Source organism: Terrapene carolina, unplaced genomic scaffold, assembly GCF_002925995.2.
Source record: "Terrapene carolina triunguis isolate 2854851 unplaced genomic scaffold, T_m_triunguis-2.0 Scaffold391, whole genome shotgun sequence".
Lineage (NCBI taxonomy): Eukaryota > Metazoa > Chordata > Testudines > Emydidae > Terrapene > Terrapene triunguis.
In genome coordinates, this window is record NW_020664742.1 from 7660 (window position 1) to 25230 (window position 17571).

Sequence of the window (17571 nt, forward strand, 5' to 3'; positions counted from 1 at the left end):
GCAAAAAAAGCATTGAGTACATTAGCTTTTTCCACATCCTCTGTCACTAAGTTGCCTCTCTCATTCAATAAGGGGCCCACACTTTCCTTGACTTTCTTCTTGTTGCTAACATACCTGAAGAAACCCTTCTTGTTACTCTTAACATCCCTTGCTAGCTGCAACTCCAAGTGTGATTTGGCCTTCCTGATTTCACTCCTGCATGACTGAGCAATATTTTTATACTCCTCCATGGTCATTTGTTCAATCTTCCACTTCTTGTAAGCTTCTTTTTTGCGTTTAAGATCAGCAAGGATTTCACTGTTAAGCCAAGCTGGTCGCCTGCCATGTTTACTATTCTTTCTACACATCAGGATGGTTTGTTCCTGCAACGTCAATAAGGATTCTTTAAAATACAGCAGCTCTCCTGGACTCCTTTGCCCCTCATGTTATTTAGCAGGATTCGTTCTTCTGACATAGTTTAAAAAAATTTGCTGTTACTTTTTGAATCTTTGGCTAGCTGTTCTTCAAATTGGTGTGTCAGACCGGAGGGGGTGTGGAGGGAATGGGCATTCCTTCATAAATTCTCCACAGCTAAAGGGCAAGGGAACAAGCGATGATTTTAAAATGAAAGACGTACTTTCCATTTCAAATGATATAACTCTTTTTCCTTCTTTTCTATATCTTTAATAAAAGCTTGAAAGGATTTTTCAGGGTGCGTTTGCCATGGTGCTAAGCAGGCTGAGGTCTCTGTGTCCCAAACCGGGAATGTTGTTAAAAACTCTTTAACATTGCTCTGTGACTGGGTTATGTTAACACCCTTGGGCCCCTTTATTCCATCAAAATTAATACACACAGATGCACACCCCCTGCCAGAGTGATTCTAGCCAGTTACAGCTGGTGAATATGTACAAACTACTGTTACCTGGGGTCACTACAGTACAACACACCCTCTTGTTTTCTATAATAAATTGGGTTAGCCCAGGTTATACAATAATCTCTTATCTGAGCAGGAAGGGGATGAAACTGATTTTTCAGCTGCAATATAAAATGGATTTTCAAACACCCCACCAATCAGACAGAGGCTCGGTGCCTAACTGCTGTGGTTGAGATCATTGCACTGATCACTCCTGCATGGGTCCTCCCGAAGGTCAGGTGGAGTTCACAGGTGCCAGCTGGGCAGACAGTGTTCTAATGCCGGGCGGTATATAGCAGTACAGTGTCTGACAATCTCCAGCCAGAGTCAATCCATTCTAAAGTTTTGCAAAAGTTTCCATGACAAGCCTTGTTTTGAACACCCTTCCCACCAACTTTCTAATTCAAGCTCCTTTCTGCATGATCCTTCACCTGCTTACTCAAGGCCAGCAGTGGATTCGGGGGGTTGTCTGACAAACTATTTTTGAGTTAGGAGATTTCTGAAGAAAATATATCAAAAAACCCCTACCGATCTTGAAGTCTTCATTGTTTAGTGCTCACCTCTACTCAAAAACAACATTGTGCAAACAGACTGATAATCAATGGGACATAGTAATTCACAATCAATGGGAGACAGTAATACCAGGGGTCAAAATATATCGGAATGACAGAGTAGGTCACGCTGCTGGGGAAGTGGCACTGTACATAAAAGAAAGCATAGAGGAAATATAGTAAAAAATCTTAAGTTACTCAAACTTTACCACAGAATCTCTATGGATAGAAATTCCATGCTCGAATAATGAGAGAATAGAAGTAAGAATATACTACCGACCACCCGACCAGGATGGTGGTAGTGACTGTGAAATGCTCAGTGAGACTAGCGAGGTCATAAAAATAGAAACCTCAATAATAATGGGCGATTACAACTAACCCCATATTGACTGGGTACATGTCACCTCAGGATGTGATGCAGAGATACAATTTCTAGACACCTTAAATGACTGCTTCTTGGAGCAGCTAGTTCTGGAATCCACAAGGGGAGAGGCAATTATTGATCTAGTCCTAAGTGGAGCACAGGGTCTGGGTCCAAGAGGTGAATATAGCCTAACCACTTGGCAATAGCACCCATAATGTAATTAAATTTAACACCCTGGGGTGGGGGTGGGGGAATACCAAAGCAGCTCAGCTCAGTAGCATTTAATTTCAAAAAGGGGAACTACATAACAGCAAGGAAACTAGATAAATGGAAATTAAAAGGAACAATCACAAGAGTGAAATGCCTGAAAGCTGCATGGAAACTTTTTAAAAACACCATAATAGAGACGCAAATTAACTGCATACCCCAAATTTAAAAAAATTAGTAAAATGGCCAAAAACCACCATCATGGCTGAACAACAAAATAAAAGAAGTGGTTAGAAGCAAAAAAGGCATCCTTTAAAAACTGGAAGTCAAAGCCTACTGAGGAAAATAGAAAGGAGCATAAACTCTGGCAATTCAAGAGTAAAAGTATAATTAGGCAGGCCAAAAAAGAATTTAAAGAGCAACTAGACAAAGAATCAGAAACTAATAAAAGAAAAAAAATTAAGTACATCCAAAGCAGGAAGCCTGTCAAACAATCAGTGAGGCCACTGGTCAATAGAGGCGCTAAAGAATCATTCAAGGAAGATAAGGCCATTGCAGAGAACTTAAATGAATTCTTTGCATTAGTCTTCATTGCAGAGTATGTGAGGGAGCTTCCCACGCCTGAGCCATTCTTTTCAGGTGACAAATCTGAGGAACTGTCTCAGACTAAGATATCAGTAAAGGAGGTTTGGGAACAATTGATACATTAAACAGTGAAAAGTCACCAGGACCAGATGGTATTCACCCGAGAATTCTGAAGGAATGCAAATGGGAAATTGCAGAACTACTAACTGTGGTATGTAACCTTAAATCAGCTCCTGTACCAGATGACTGGAGGATAGCTAATGTGATGCCAATTTTTAAAAAAGGCTCCAGAGGCGATCCCGACAATTAAAGGCCAGTAAGAGTAACTTCAGTACCAGACAAATTGGCTCAAACTATAGTAAAGAACAGAATTATCAGACACATAGATGAACGCATTTTTCTTCACACATAGGTGATCATGTCCAGTCCCATCTCTTTGGCCCTCCAAGGCCTCACATGGTGTTTTGTAAAGGGAAATCACGTCTCACCAATCTATTAGAATTCTTTGAGGGGGTCAGCAAATGTGGATAAGGGTGAGCCAGTGTATTGTGTACTTGGACTTTCAGAAAGCCTTTGACAAGGTCCTTCACCAGAGGCTCTTAAGCAAAAGAAGCTGTCATGGGATAAGAGGGAAGGTCCTCTCATGGATTGGTAACTGGTTAAAAGACAGGAAACACAGGGTAGGAATACATAGTCAGTTTTCAGAATGGAGAGAAGTAAATAGTGCTGTCCCCCAGGGGTCTGGACTGGGCCCATTCCTATTCAACATATTCATAAATGATCTGGAAAAAGGGGTAAGCAGTGAGGTGGCAAAGTTTGTAGATGATACAAAACTACTCAAGATAGTTAAGTCCAAAACTGACTGTGCAGAGCTACAAAGGGATCTCCCTAACCTGGGTGACTGGGCAACAAAATGTATTCAGTGTTGTTGTAGCCATGTCGGTCCCCGGATATTAGAGAGACAAGGTGGGTGAGGGAATATCTTTTATTGGACCAACTTCTGCTGGTGAGAGAGACACGCTTTCAAGCTACACGGAGCTCTTCTTCAGGTCTGGGAAAGGTGCTCCCAGTGTCACAGCTAAGCAGAAGGTGGAACAGATAGTTTAGCATAAGTAGTTAGCACATATTCTAAAGGACCGTTCGAGGTGGAGTAACACGTTAACACCCCGGTAGTCATAGGACAAAAAGAGGGCTTTAGGGGGTTACAGATTGTTGTAATAAGCCATAAATCCAGTGTCTTTATTAAGACCATGTTTTTTAGAGTCTAGCAAAATGCTGAATGTAAGTTCCAGGCGTGTCTTTGGAAAGTGCTGTACAGGTTTCCTTTGAGGACGAGGACTCAGAGGTTGGATCTAGTGATCGCTTTGTGAGAAGTGTTCACCCACAGGTGATGGGAGAGTTCATCCAAGAGTGCAGTGATTGTCTGGTTGCACCCACACCGTTGTTATTGGGGCAGTTAGGACACTGGAAGAGGTACACCATGTGTTGTGATAGGCATGTATCGGACCCATGGGTCTGGGCAACAAAATGGCAGGTGAAATTCACTCTTGAAAAATACAACGTAATGCACATGGGATTATGTTCTCCAAACGCTACATATAAAATGATGGGGTCTAAATTAGCTGTTACCACTCAAGAAAGAGCTTTTGGAGTCATTGTGGGTAGTTCTCTGAAAACATCCACTCAATGTGCAGCGGCAGTCAAAACAGAATGTTGGGAATCATAAAGACAGTGATAGATAATAAGACAGAAAATATCATATTGCCGCTATATAAATCCATGGTATGCCCACATCTTGAATACTGCGTGTAGTTCTGGTCACCCCATCTCAAAAAAAGATCTATTGGAATTGGTAAAGGTACAGAGAAGGACAACAAAAATTATTAGGGGTATGAAACAGCTTCCATATGAGAAGAGATTAATAAGCCTGGGACATTTCAGGTTGAAAAAGAGATGAGTAAGAGGGATTACGATAGAGGTCTATAAAATTGTGACTAGTGTGGAGAAAGTGAATAAGGAGGGTTATTTACTCCTTCTCATAACAATAAGAACTAGGGGCCACCCAATGAAATTAATAGGCAGGAGATTTAAAACAAACACAAGGAAGTATTTCTTCACACAACGCACAGTCAACCCGTGGAACCAGTTGCCAGGGGATGTTGTGAAGGCCAGAACTATAATGGGGTTCAAAAAAGAATTAGATAAGTTCATAGAGGTTGGGTCCATCAATGGCTACTAGCCAGGATGGGCAGCAGAGACACAACCCCATGCGCTGGGTGTCCCTAAACCTCTGACTGCCAGAAGTTGGGAGTGGACGATAGGGGGTGGATCACTCGATAAATTCCCTGTTCTCTTCATTCCCTCTGAAGCACCTGGCATTGGCCACTGCCAGAAGACAGGATAATGGGCTAGATGGACCATTGATCTGACCCCGTATGGCCGCTCTGAAGTAAGTGCCTTACATTATAGCACAATGGTGCACTGGGTCATTCTTTTCAAAGTTATCTGCAACCATGACGAACTCCATGAAAGCGAGGGGTCTATGGAAAGTAAAGTGAAACCAAATCGCTAAGGCAGTGAAAGAGTATCCATTGGATGCGTGGTTATTGTCCCCAGCTCTTCCTTCTTCAAAACACCTCCCCAAACTTTGGGGGAAGTTGGCTGTTGTCAGACAACAGGGCAGCTCTGAGTTACAAGAAGCTGAAAGAAGAAAGGAGGCGTTTCATTCTTTGTAATACTTCCTACCAGTCACCGGACCATGCCCAATTGGCAAGGGCTGGCTGTGTTATCTTTGTCCTCACTGAGATCCGGTCCGGGACAGGAAGTGCTGAGCCGGATCACTCTCTCCTGTGGAAAGCCCTGATGGAAGGGGTAAGGGGGGAGGGGGGCATGAGGTTTTCCTTCCAAATTGCTCCAATGGTGGGATGGATTTGCCCCACAAACAGACCACAGGGCCTGTCTGCAAAGCCAGCAGTTCCCCGGGAGTTGCATCAGCCCGTCTGTGGAGGTTCTGGGTGCTGGTCGCCCCTGGCTCGCTGGCAGTCTGGCTCTTTGGAGTTGTGCTGCCAGGCCTTTCCTCACCAGCCGAGCACCCAAGGTCGCCCCGCACAGGAGGATCCCGGCCACACTGGTGGTGGTGCCCCATGTGTACGGGAACAGCCAGAGATACCACCTGGCCTCTGCCAATGCTAGAGCTGCTGCCCTGGCACGGCAGAGCCCACGTGCTGCATGGGAGACTCTCCCCCCCGGAAAAGCCCTAAAATGCAGCCTATGAGGTCACAGGGGGAGAAATGAGCCTATTCCCCCGGAGCCCAGCCTCACTGCTGCAGCCCCTCCCCCTCCAGAAGGCAAACCAGGCCGACGGGCCCCAGGCAGGGAGGGGGAGAGCTGTGGCGCCATTGCCCAGTCCCATCTTTTTGGCCCTCCAAGCCCTCACCTGTGCAGATGATGGAGACTCCACAGCTTTGGGGTGCGGGATGGGGTGGGAAGGGGTAGGGCAGGGGACAGCCACTCTGTGCTGCCTGCTCCATGGGGGAACGGGTGGAAATCCACCCCACAGCTGCAGCAGGGGGAAGGCTGGTGCAATGCCACTGCATAGGAGCCATGCCACTGCATAGGAGCCATGCTGTTGGGATGGGCAGGGCAGGCAGTAGGCAGAGGGAAAGGCACCCCACAGGGAGCCTCGGGGCAGCTTCGAGTTCCCCACTGATCTGCTCCCCTCCATGGATGACGTCCCTTCGCACCACAAGCACTGACCCAGAGTACTGGCCACCGGCCATAGGTGACGTCTGCACTGGGTGCGGCAGCACCGGAGCCGGATGGCCGCAGCCGTGGGCCTGTTATGGGACCAGAGAGCACTGTCTGTCTGAGCAAGGGCAGCTACCTCCTAACGAGACCACAAGAGAAGCGAGAACATTTCAGGTTTGTATTCTGGGCAGCAGGACCCAGGCAAGCCAGGCCCCAGTGCTAACACTGCCGACGAGCGCCCCCCTCTCTCACCGCCCCCGGCTCTCCAGCAGCTCCAGCACCAACGCCGCACTCTGCTGGGCCTCCGCCAAGAAGCTGGAGACTCTGCCGTGCATCTGTGTGTAAAAAGAAAGCGAATCATTTCCCACTGAAAGGACAGCGGAAGTATTTCCTCTTCCCCAGCCCCCGTCCCGGGGGTCCCCCCTTACACTGTGTATATACCCGTAGGGCCCCTCGTCCCCTGCGGGGTCCCTTGTCAGATGTGGATGCGGCACCAGGTGAGCGACATTTCCAGCGCCTGCCCCGCGCTCCCAGCCTGAGGAGTGAGAACCCACAGGCCAAAGAGGAGCTTCCCGCCCAATCCTCTGTAACAGCTGAATGGGCCAGCAGCCTCTCCCAGCAGGCTCCCCTGGCAGTTAATGGTCGTGCTTTAGGACAAGCTCAGCCGTGATGTCAGTTACGTGTAGGGTTGCCAGGTGTCCAGTTTTCGACTGGAACGCCCGGTCGAAAAGGGACCCTGGCGGCTCCGGTCAGCACCACTGACCGGGTTGTTAAAAGTCCAGTCGGCGCAGTGGGGTTAAGGCAGGCTCCCTACCCGGGTCTGTACAACTCCCAGGAAGCTGCCAGCATCTCCCTCTGGTTCCTAGACGGAGGGACAGCTACGGGGGCTCTGTGCGCTGCCCCTGCCCCCAGCGCCAGCTCAGCTGCTCCTATTGGCCAGGAACCACGTCCAATGGAGCTCAGGGGGCAGTGCCTGAAGGCGCGGGCAGTGCAGAGAGCCATGTGATCGCGCCTCTGCTTAGGAACCGGAGGGAGATGTTGGCAGCTTCCTGGGAGCCACCTGAGGTAAGCGCTGCCTGGAGCCTGCACCCAACTCCCTGCCCCAGCCCTGAGCCCCCTCCTGCACCCCAGACCCTGCCCCCACCCCAGAGCCCGCACTCCCAGCTGGAGTCCTCAGCCCTGCACCCCAACCCCCTGCCCCAGCCCGGAGCCCCCTCCTGCACCCTGAACCCCTCATTTCTGGCCCCACCCCAGACCCTGCTCCCACCCCAGAGCCCGCACCCACAGCTGGAACCCTAACCCCCACACCCCAACCCCCTGCTCCAGCCCAGAGCCCCCTCCTGCACCCTGAACCCCTCATTTCTGGCCCCAAAAGGGGCTCAGAAGCCCAGGGCTTCTGATGGTCCCAGCAGTAGGTAACATTTTCCAAAGCACTTAAGTGACTTAGGAGCCTATGGCTCAGGATTTACACTCCTAAGTCACTTGGGCACTTTTGAAACTTGTGCCTAGCGGCTCAACAGCTTGTCTCTTTCTGCAGCCCCGGGCTCGTTTCTCTCTTCCCGTCCTGCAGGTCTCAGCTTTCCCGTGCAAGGAGCCCAGCGCACAGTGGACCAGCACCGGAACAAGTGAGATTGGAAAGGAGAAAAAAAACCCTGTCCCTCCACAAGGACACAGAGTATCCTCTGATCCTTGCAGCAGGGAGCGTCACGGGGGGGCTGGCATACAAGTCGTTTCCCAGGCAGCAGGGCAATGGAGCTGATGTGCTGGATGTCCCAACCAGCAATGGCGAGAGATACAGCATTTGTCTGAGCTCCCTGATCCGGCTTCGGGAGGCTCCTGATTGCTATGACGCCCTGAGATGCACCGGATACCCAAAGGTCACACCAGTGACACAGCCAGGCGGGGCGGCTCTGAGAAGGGGCCGGTGTTTCACTGGGATGGCGCAAGGTTGGTTGGTTGGAGTGTACTAACTGTGCTTCTCTCAGACTCTTGAACTTGCCCATTATTTTAAATTGCTGAGAGGGCAGGGGAGCAGCGGAAGAGCCTGTGTCCTACAGGCGGCAGAGGCAGTGACCAGACTGCACTGGCGTGGCACTGGGAATTACTCCCTGGGCTCTCGCTGGGAGGCTGGGAGGCTGAGGGACAGACTCTCAGTGTGAACGTCATACACGGGGCTAAGCGGGCTGTTTCCCCCTTCAGAGCAAAGAACTACTTTGTAATCCCCAGCAGGAGCTCCCAGGCAGGCCAGGGGGCAGGAGAGTGGGTGCTGGGGACAAGAGACGGCCTGTTCCTACATCCAAGCTATTCCTGGGCTGCCATAAGGACTACAACACACCGGCAGCCAGACACAAGGTTAGGCCTCAGAGTAGGGGGCCCTATGCTGGGCTTCCCCCTGGAGCAGGGATGAACCAGGGCACAGGGAGTAATTCTAGCCTGCAGTGCCATCGCCTGACACCTCTCTCCCCCACCAGGCGACAGCCCAGGGGCAGGTGAAGGTTCAGACACATCACGCCTCCTCAGGACCGCGTGTCCCCAGCGAGGGCCCGGGGGATGACTGGAGGGGCAACCTACCTCCATCCTGAAGGCTTCATCCGTTACATCTTTCAGGTTGGTCACCATGTTGAAATAGGCACCAAACACTCCTGCTTCCAGCGCTTTAGCCGCCACCTGAATGCAAGTGTTAAAGGCATGTGTGAGGAACTACCTGTATAGCTTACGTATGCCTGGCTGCCCCTTCCTTGCTGTAAAGTGGCACGGCTCCTCCAACCTCAACAGCCTGAGGCCTTTACACCCACAAAGACCTGGCCCAGGAAGTGGATCGTGTCCAGATACTGATACTCAGACCAACACTCCAAACTTCCCATGAGGTGGCACTTGTCACCTGTAGATCTCAAAGGAGGGGAAGCATTATTGTCCCCTTCTGATGGCTGGGGAAACTGAGGCAAAGAGCGCTACAATCAACATTTTCTAAAAGTGCCACTGGTTTTGGCCATCAGATCCTGCCAAAAATGTAGGCAGCTAAAATCAGTGGGTAACTTTGAACCCGTTGGCTGAAGTGACTTGCCCAAACTCACACAATGAGTCACTGGCAGCTCCTCCACCTCTCATTCCGGCAGCCTGTCCACTGGACCTTGCTGGTGCAAGACAGCTGGGGATGTGGGACAGACTCTGGGGCACTGCACTTCTATGGCAAGTCAGAAAAGTTACGGCCACCACCAGGATTTTTCCACTGCTTGGGCAGAGAAGTGGATAGGCCAATGGTCAGGGCGCTTGCCTGGGATTGGGAGACCTAGACTCGGTTCCCTGCTCAGCCACAGATTTCTTGGGCAGGTCACTTAGTCTCTCTAGACCTGAGTTCCCCTCCTGAACCATGGTGGTAAACCTTCCAGGGGGGAGGTGAGGATTGTAAGTGCTCAGACAGTCTGGTGAGGGGAGTCACACAAGTACCTGCGATTAACAGACCTTTGCTTCCTAACAATATAAATGAGAATCTGTACAAGTCCTCCCAGTGCTCAAAGGCAGATTTCTTCCATTCTGCACTCCAGGGCCAAACTTCTTAAAGAGCTGCAAAAGACTCTGAGCCCGCTGCCAGCGCCTAGGCCAGTACCTGGAGATCTGATTTGCAGGCGACGTTCCCGTACTGAGCCATCTCTTTTAACATGGGCCACAAGGCGTTCACTTTCTCTGCCAGCGAGAAGGGGACACCTACAGCCTTCTTCAGCCCCTGCTGCATAGCAGCTGTGCGCCTGCAAAAGGCGAGACACACAGTCAACCTGACTGCAAAAGGCAAGCAAGGAAACCATTGTGGGAAGGGGTGATATCGCACCATAGACACTGGGCTGGCCAAACCACCGTGCAAATACATTGGTTTTAGGGTCTATTTGCTCATCCAGAAGTGATCCACTCTGTGATGAGTTAACAATATGCCTTTCCAAAACATATGGGGCACACACAAAGAATGATTAACAAACACTGAAAGTAGGACAAATGTCCAAAAAAATCCACCCAAACGCCCGCCACTCAGGGCAACACACTGAGCCTGCTGCTCCCATAAGAAGCCTGAGGAAAACCAAACTTTAGCTTTGCAGTATGGTGTGAAGATCTCCTCTCTCTCTCTCACACACACACACAAAATTAGGGCCTGAGCCATCGCCCACTGAAGCCAATGAGAGCCCGTCCATTGACTTCAGTAGCTCTGGGTCAGGCCATTGACCTTCAGCTCATTCCAGCGATATCATGGGCTACCCCAGGGGATCAACACCAGTGTTAGTGTTTCAGCTCTTCACACAATACAAACTTTTCTCTCTCTTCAGGCGTGTTCTTAGGCAGCTTCATTGCGTCCTGTTGAGAAACAAACAAGCAGGCATCAAACCGAGGATGCTGGAGATGGAAGAACTATTCCAGATAAAGTTCAGCTCCTTGAGCCTCCTTCCCTACTGCCTGACCCCAGCATGGGCCTGTCTGCCCGAAGGGGGAATGTTCCCATCAGGGTGGTGTGTTTATATCACACCGCTGGCGGAAGTGACACGCCAGACACCCTCCACTGAGGACACTGCCCTGTGGTGCACAATAAAGTTGCCCGGCGGTTGCTTAGTCACATCAAGGGTGGGGCAGACCCTTGGAGTTGGAATGAAGGAGACAGAACAGCCTCCCTGGTGCCGCCTTCTCCTTGCTCTTCCACCTGCCAAGTGCTGGTGCCAGAGGGAATCTGTCCCACTGGGCGTGTGAGGACATTCCTTGGTGTGTCCCTCTTCCGGTCACTCTTTGCTGTGACTCTCAGCCTAGCACCCGTGGGAACGGATGGCACAGTGCGATCCTGCGATGCCATCCTGGGGAGCCAGAGTGCAAAACCAGGGGGGCAGGGCCCCGGGAGCAGCTCTGGGCACCGGAGCTCAAGCACGCTGTGGATCTGTAAGGGGCAGGCTCAAATGCTGTGCGGTGCTTTCTCTGCCCCTCGTCCCGGCCCACGTCACCCTTCCATTCAACTGGTTTGTGCTCGTTTGTTCTGTCGTGGGTCTCTACCCTGGTATGCCCTGGACGGATCTCTGTGCAGGAGGGGTCCTTTGCTTGCCTCTCTCCTCACAGCCTGATCCATGGAGCTGATCTCTCGGCACAGACAGGACAGCTACATCGGGAGAGATTTTAGGATCCGCCTTTGGTGTATCCTGTAAGGTCACTGGAATGGCATCCGGATGGATTCGGTTTATTGTATTCATTTGGCTTTGGGGCTGTTTTTAGTTAGATACAATGCACCTTTCCGGAACTCTGGCTTATCGCATTGTTTGATTTCAGAATTCGGGGCCATGCCCTCAGCTGGTTGAAATCTGCCCAGGCTCACTGATCTCAATGGAGCTGCAGGGATTCACATTAGCTAAGGATCTACCTGTCATCGTGTCTATGCACAAGAGACACTGGCAAGCTCAGCCCTCCACCTAAGCAGGGCGAAGTAGGAAATCTACCACAGGCAACTATCAAGGCAGCCAACATTTTGCCGAGAGTCCCAGCACACCTCCTTAGCTTTCCCCAGAGCATCAGTGATTAGTATTACACGCTATGGGAATGACCAGAGAGAGCAGGCTTGCGAGCAGTCCGCAGACACAAAGGGGTGAGAAATGGAGTGACGTGCAGCTTGTGCAGTGCTTACAAACCTCACTCACCATGTAACTGCTGAAAGCAAGCGAGTCCGTGTCCACCATGACAATCAGCTCATTCATGGCCTGATGGAATGGAGGGATCAGCTTCCTCATGACCAATTCCAGCGCCTCAAACTGACGCTTCCCGTAGGACATCAGCCCCACCATGCAGCCCAGAGCTGCCCCCTGCAAGGAGACATGGCGAAAGCTCCATGCGCGTGCTCTCCTCCAGCACAAGAGACATTAACCCAAGTGGATTGCCATTGCCATTCCTCCCGCGACACACACGCCACCATGCCCGCCACTGGGCAAAGAGCCCCGACCTGCCGAGGGAGAGTGCAGCGAGACACTCCCAGAAAGGACGAGGATACTTGGGCACTAAAGAACCAGCCAGGAAATGCTACTCGGAAGAGAGCTGAATGTGAAGCCAGCAGTGAGACCATCCCAGGAGCAGAGGGGAAGTAAAGGCGAGTGAGTCCAACAGTTGCCACGTATCACTTTCACTGGGCCACCGAGGAGGCTGATTTGCCACGTGCCATTGCCAAGCAGCCCACCAGCCCAGAGTGCGCTCCGCACTGCCCCACAGCTGCTGGAAGGGGGCGCCTGGCTTGTGGGGCTTCCTCAGTGACCTCAGCCAGGTGGCTACACTGGCCCAAATGCAAAGGGATTATTTGTCAAAGACGATGAACACCAGGGTCTGAATGAGCTCTCGCCTGCCATCTAGTGATGGACTGGGGAAAAGACCTCAGGAGCAGGCCACGTTTGCATAGACACGCCTACTCTAGCCAAGGTGCTCGGCAGATGGAGCTGCTTTGCCAAAGTGATTGATTTGGGCTGTTTTGGATTTAGTGTTGGACATGGGGTAATGAAATGTTGTTCTCCTTATTGTATGAGTAAAGGGCAGCAAAACAGCACTTAATATGCCCTACTTGAGGGGGGGGTCACCCTCACATGCTAAGCACAGGTAGTGATGCCAAAGCCAAGTCAGAGGGAGGTGGGAACAGATGATCACAAGAGCTGAAATCCTTGATGAGCAGGTTTAGGGGCGGAGCCTTTGACCCGATGTGGGGACAGTGCTGTGGTGAAAGACAACGCAGGGGCTGCAGCTGGAGAGCGGTTCCCCACTAGCTGGTGAAGTCCCTAAGCAGCAGGCCAAGGGATGGAACCGCAGAACATGGCATAGCAGCTCGAGGGAGCAGCGAGGGGCAAGCTGCAGGGGTGGAGGCAGCAGAGACAGCGGTGAACAGTGGCAAAGGTGGCAGCAAGCAGCAGAGACAACAGTAGCAGCAAGTGAGCAGCAGCAGAGGCCGTACTCAATCCCCCTTCTGGGGGGGGGGGAGATGAACTGTGTGACCACACCCCAGAATTCTGGGACTTTGCTGACCTCAGACAACTAGCTGGAAGGGGGTGCGATGGAGGGGAAAGGGCAGCAGTGTGTTAAAGGGGCATTCATCCATTGGACTTTCACACTGCAGGGATGGGAACTGAGGCAAAATACACAGCCCAGGTATGCAGGTGGGTGTTTACTCATTGTTTGCATCCTTTTGAATCATTGTTGCTGAGTTTTCCTAAATTAGTGCTGTGATCCCTCCGTATAACAAAAGAAAACGTGTGTCGAGGGGAAAGACTCGGGGCTTGCGAGAGGGGAGGTATGGCCTCTTCAAGTCACCCGGGGCGGTGTGCAGTTTTCTGGATGGGGGCTCGAGCCAGTTCTGGTGTGCATTGTTAAGAGAAACCCCTGTTGCTGCCAATGCCCCCTGGCAGACGGGCTACAGTTTCTCCTACTACTCACTTGTGGACAATGTCAGGGTTTGACTCAGAGTGGGCTCCCACCCCACCCAGCACAGGCTCTCCACCCCGCTGCGAAGCCATCACCCTGCTGTATCACAGGAGAGCCAAGCGTGAACCTACCAGAGCAGACATTGCTGCAGACACCGATCCTCCCCCGGGAGCTGCTGACCTCGCACCAACGGCACGCACGAACGCGTGGAGTGACTTGGACACCAAGTCTCTGTCTGCCTGGCCACTCTGCACCAGGTATCTGCCAACAGCAAATCAGGATGAGCTCAGCCCTGTCCCGCTCCAGGCCGCTAGTGTCAAGCAAATGCAGGGAAGCCAGGCTCTCTGAGCAGCCCCAACCATGCTCCCATGGCTCTTCCCAGCATGCCCCCGATAATTCCTTTACCAGAAACCTGAACCGGGTCCCGTGTGGCACCCTCAGGCCTAGACCATCACAGCCAGGAGCCGCATTGAATTCACTGGGCCTTTGGGGATTGTATCTGCTGAGAGAAACTCCACCCCAGTTTGGGAAATTGAAACCAGCAGCAGCCTGTCCTGAAGAAGAGTTGCTTATTCCAGGGCCTGCGTGGGGGAGCCCTTAGTGCAGAGGTTCTCAGACTGGGGTCATGACCCCTCAGGGGGTTGTGAGGTTATTACATGGGGGGGGTCGTGAGCTGTCAGCCTCCACCCCAAACCCCGCTTCACCTCCAGCATTCATAATGGTGTTAAATATATAAACACGTGTTTTTAATTTCTAAGGGGGGTCGCACTCAGAGGCTCTCTGTATGAAAAGGGTCACCAGTACAAAAGTTTGAGAACCCCTGCCTTAGTGGGGACATTTCTGGCAGGAAGGGATCGTTCCTCTCTCCTGCAATGCATGAACCATCCACACAAAAATCCTACTCTTCCCCTTTAAAAATGCCCTCCACTGCTCTGAGCAGAGGCATCCTGGAGCTGGCAGCAGTGTCGTGGAATGAGAGGAGCTGCTCTCAGGGGCAGAGAAGGGACTGGGCACTGCCACTTGCCAGGGCATCCTCCCCAACCCCACAGGGAATGGCCATGCTGCTCGTCTCAGAGGAGAGCCACCAGCTGGGCTCAGCCTGCAATGGCCAGTGGTGGGTGAGGGTGGGAGGGAGGCCAGTGGAGGGTATCCAGCTACAGAACAGTCCTCCAGAGTCTGACCAGCTCTAGGAAACACTGCAAACCCTTCATCTTGGAAACAGCCCTTCCACAATGAGCCAGAGACTCCAGGAAGTCCTCTAGGAACTTTGCTCTTGCTAATGACTTTACATGGAAGGTGCTAGATACTATGGTGAAGGGAAGCAGTATACAACCCTGCAGGTGTGTCTGCACTGCGATCGGCAGGTGGGAGAGCAGCTGGATATGCAGTGGCATGTTAAACCAGGTATGCTGATTACTAAGCAAACCCTGGGTGCTCCTGATAGTGCAGTTTAAACCCAGCAGTTCATTGTCCAGTACTAGAACTGGGCAGAAACTGGAATTTCTGTTCCGTGGGAAATTCTGACATTTTGGGGGGGAAATGTTCTGAATTGGAACAAAAAGCCAAAATTTTGAAATTTCCCATGAACTCAAAATTCTGAAAAAGTTTGATTTGGGAAATGAAAAGTTTTATTTCAATAAAGTCAGATTGTTTTGTTTCGATAAGGTAAAAATGTGTCATTTTGACAGTGTTTCATTTTATTTTTAATATATGTTATATATAAATATGTCAAATATTAACTGTAACATACATTATATTTTATTAAAATCTTAAAGTCAAAACAAAATTAAAGTGATAAAGTTGAACCAAAACATTTTTACCTTATCTAAATTAAACACTTCAGGGTTATTGAAACAAAATGAGACAATCAAAGCGATTCTTTTCGACTTTTTCCCATCAAAAATGTTGTTGAAATCAACGTTTCATTGGGCAGGAGCATTTTAAACGCTGTAGGAATACAAATGAGTTCCTAATGGCATCCCAGGAAGAATGTGCTACTTTGGGGTCTGACAGAGCAACAGCAAATTGAGTCAACAGCTATTCTCAGAGACTCATGAGCAGGTACCCGGGCTCCCTCAATCGTGCGTGGTACAAACAAGGAGAGTGACAAAGAAAATGGACAAGGTGCCATACTCAATAATGCGCTCCTGGGGGTTAAATGGAGACAAGGAATCCAGGCCCAGGCGGCTGACTACCTGAAATGAAGAAAGACAAATTCATTAAGGCAGAGTCGACATACTAGCCTTGCTCACTTCTGGGGGAGAATATTCAGTTCCAAGGCTCATCGGATGGCCAGGAATTCTGAGCGAGTGATTTGATGTAAATATCCAGCCAGAAAAGACTGGCCTCACTTGGGACACTTGGGTCATGTACACGTTTCTACAAATGAATGTTACGTTTTTACAAGGAACAGTATCAAAGCTAGTAACCTACAATTGGTTCCAGCCATGAGTATGTTCTGATATCCATCCACGCTGTCCGTCACCATCATCATCATCATCATCGTAATTAACTAACTCTTATCTAGGGCTTTTCACCCATCCTATTCAAAATGCCTTAGCAAAACATTAACCCTAAGTGTGATATCAAGCTAAACAAAACTGGTCCTTTTTGGTTCTAACGAAGTGTGGCATGGCATTTGAAATACATCATCGTGTCTTTAAAACCCTCAAAGCTGATTCATTTTCCCTTTGTATATTATTTTTGAGGGGCACCCATACATCATCATACCTATCACGTGGGAAATGAATTATCCCATGGGCCAAGGAAACAGTTCCCTCTTGGGTAAGGCTCTGGGAAGCTCCTGTAGAGTTTTAATGAACCCAATAGATACAGAAATAGTTTCCTTAAGGGCATTAAGCAGGTTGCTTTCCCACACAGCACTTCTCCAACCTCTCAAGTCACTGAACATCCCTTTGGAACCTAACCCAATGAATGCTGTCTCATTCGCAGGAATAAGTCCTTCTTCAGAATGTCATTGGGAGTTTTATCTGCCTCAGGGCCTTGGTTTGGTTTCTGAGCAAGGGAATAAATAGGAACTTCCAAATCTTTCATATTCTCTGGTGGGAAAGGACAAGACAGATCTGATTTTGCTCCATTGCTTTTTGCCTGACCCTCTGTGACCCTCTGTGCCCCAAAACAACACCCTGGCACCCCCATACTCACCACTGTCATACAATTAGGCTATGTTTTGTACAAAGTATGTCTTGTGAGGTATCATTCTAAAAGTCTTGATCTGTTGAACTTTAATATCCTGTTTGGTTGTATGTGCTGTCATTGTATGTGAAGTTATGAAGTTTTGCTATGTGTGTGTTGCTGAAATATGTTGTGAGGCTGGGAACACCCACAATCAGCCTTTCAGGTACAACAATGAAGAAGCTACACAGTACTAATGGCCCCATTAAGGGGAATCTACACACCCAGGGACTATCTCAGGAATTGTTTACAATGGAGATTTCCCAGAGGGATCACGTGGGCAATGGAAGATTCTTGACCAGGGGCAGGGGGAGAGGGGAGCAGACCCCCATGTCATGAGCAAAGATCTTCCCAGCAAGCTGGAAGAAGCTATAAAAGAGGGGAAGTGACATCATCACTTGGCCTCACTCCCCTTGCACCTGAACACCTGGAAACACCTTAGGAACAAAGACTGAACTGGGAAAGGAGGCCCCACATGGGACAGAAGAATTCCAGCCTGTGTATGTAAAAGCTGTAACCTGCTTGTACTAGCTAACAGGGTGAGACACTGCTTGATTCAAATCCTATCTAGTTTATAAAGCTTAGATTGCGGTTTTGTTTTATTTCTTAGGTAACCT

At 50.1% G+C, this 17571-nt stretch overlaps 1 protein-coding gene across 3 annotated transcripts in view; it reads right to left on the reverse strand.

Moving 5' to 3' along the window:
• Positions 1 to 6510: 6510 nt before the first annotated feature.
• Positions 6511 to 17571, reverse strand: part of FTCD (formimidoyltransferase cyclodeaminase) — a 31847-nt gene continuing 20786 nt past the window's right edge. For 2 of the 3 annotated variants that reach the window (XM_024204075.3, XM_024204074.3), the window contains exons 8-14: positions 15893 to 15954; positions 13891 to 14020; positions 12004 to 12165; positions 10644 to 10687; positions 9954 to 10092; positions 8918 to 9013; positions 6511 to 6681 (exon numbers count right to left, since the gene is read on the reverse strand). In XM_024204075.3, the coding sequence (XP_024059843.1) occupies positions 6595 to 6681; positions 8918 to 9013; positions 9954 to 10092; positions 10644 to 10687; positions 12004 to 12165; positions 13891 to 14020; positions 15893 to 15954 (720 nt within the window). In that variant the 3' untranslated portion in view covers positions 6511 to 6594. The remainder of the gene's footprint in view (positions 6682 to 8917; positions 9014 to 9953; positions 10093 to 10643; positions 10688 to 12003; positions 12166 to 13890; positions 14021 to 15892; positions 15955 to 17571) is intronic. The other variant, XM_024204076.3, reaches the window with a different exon arrangement.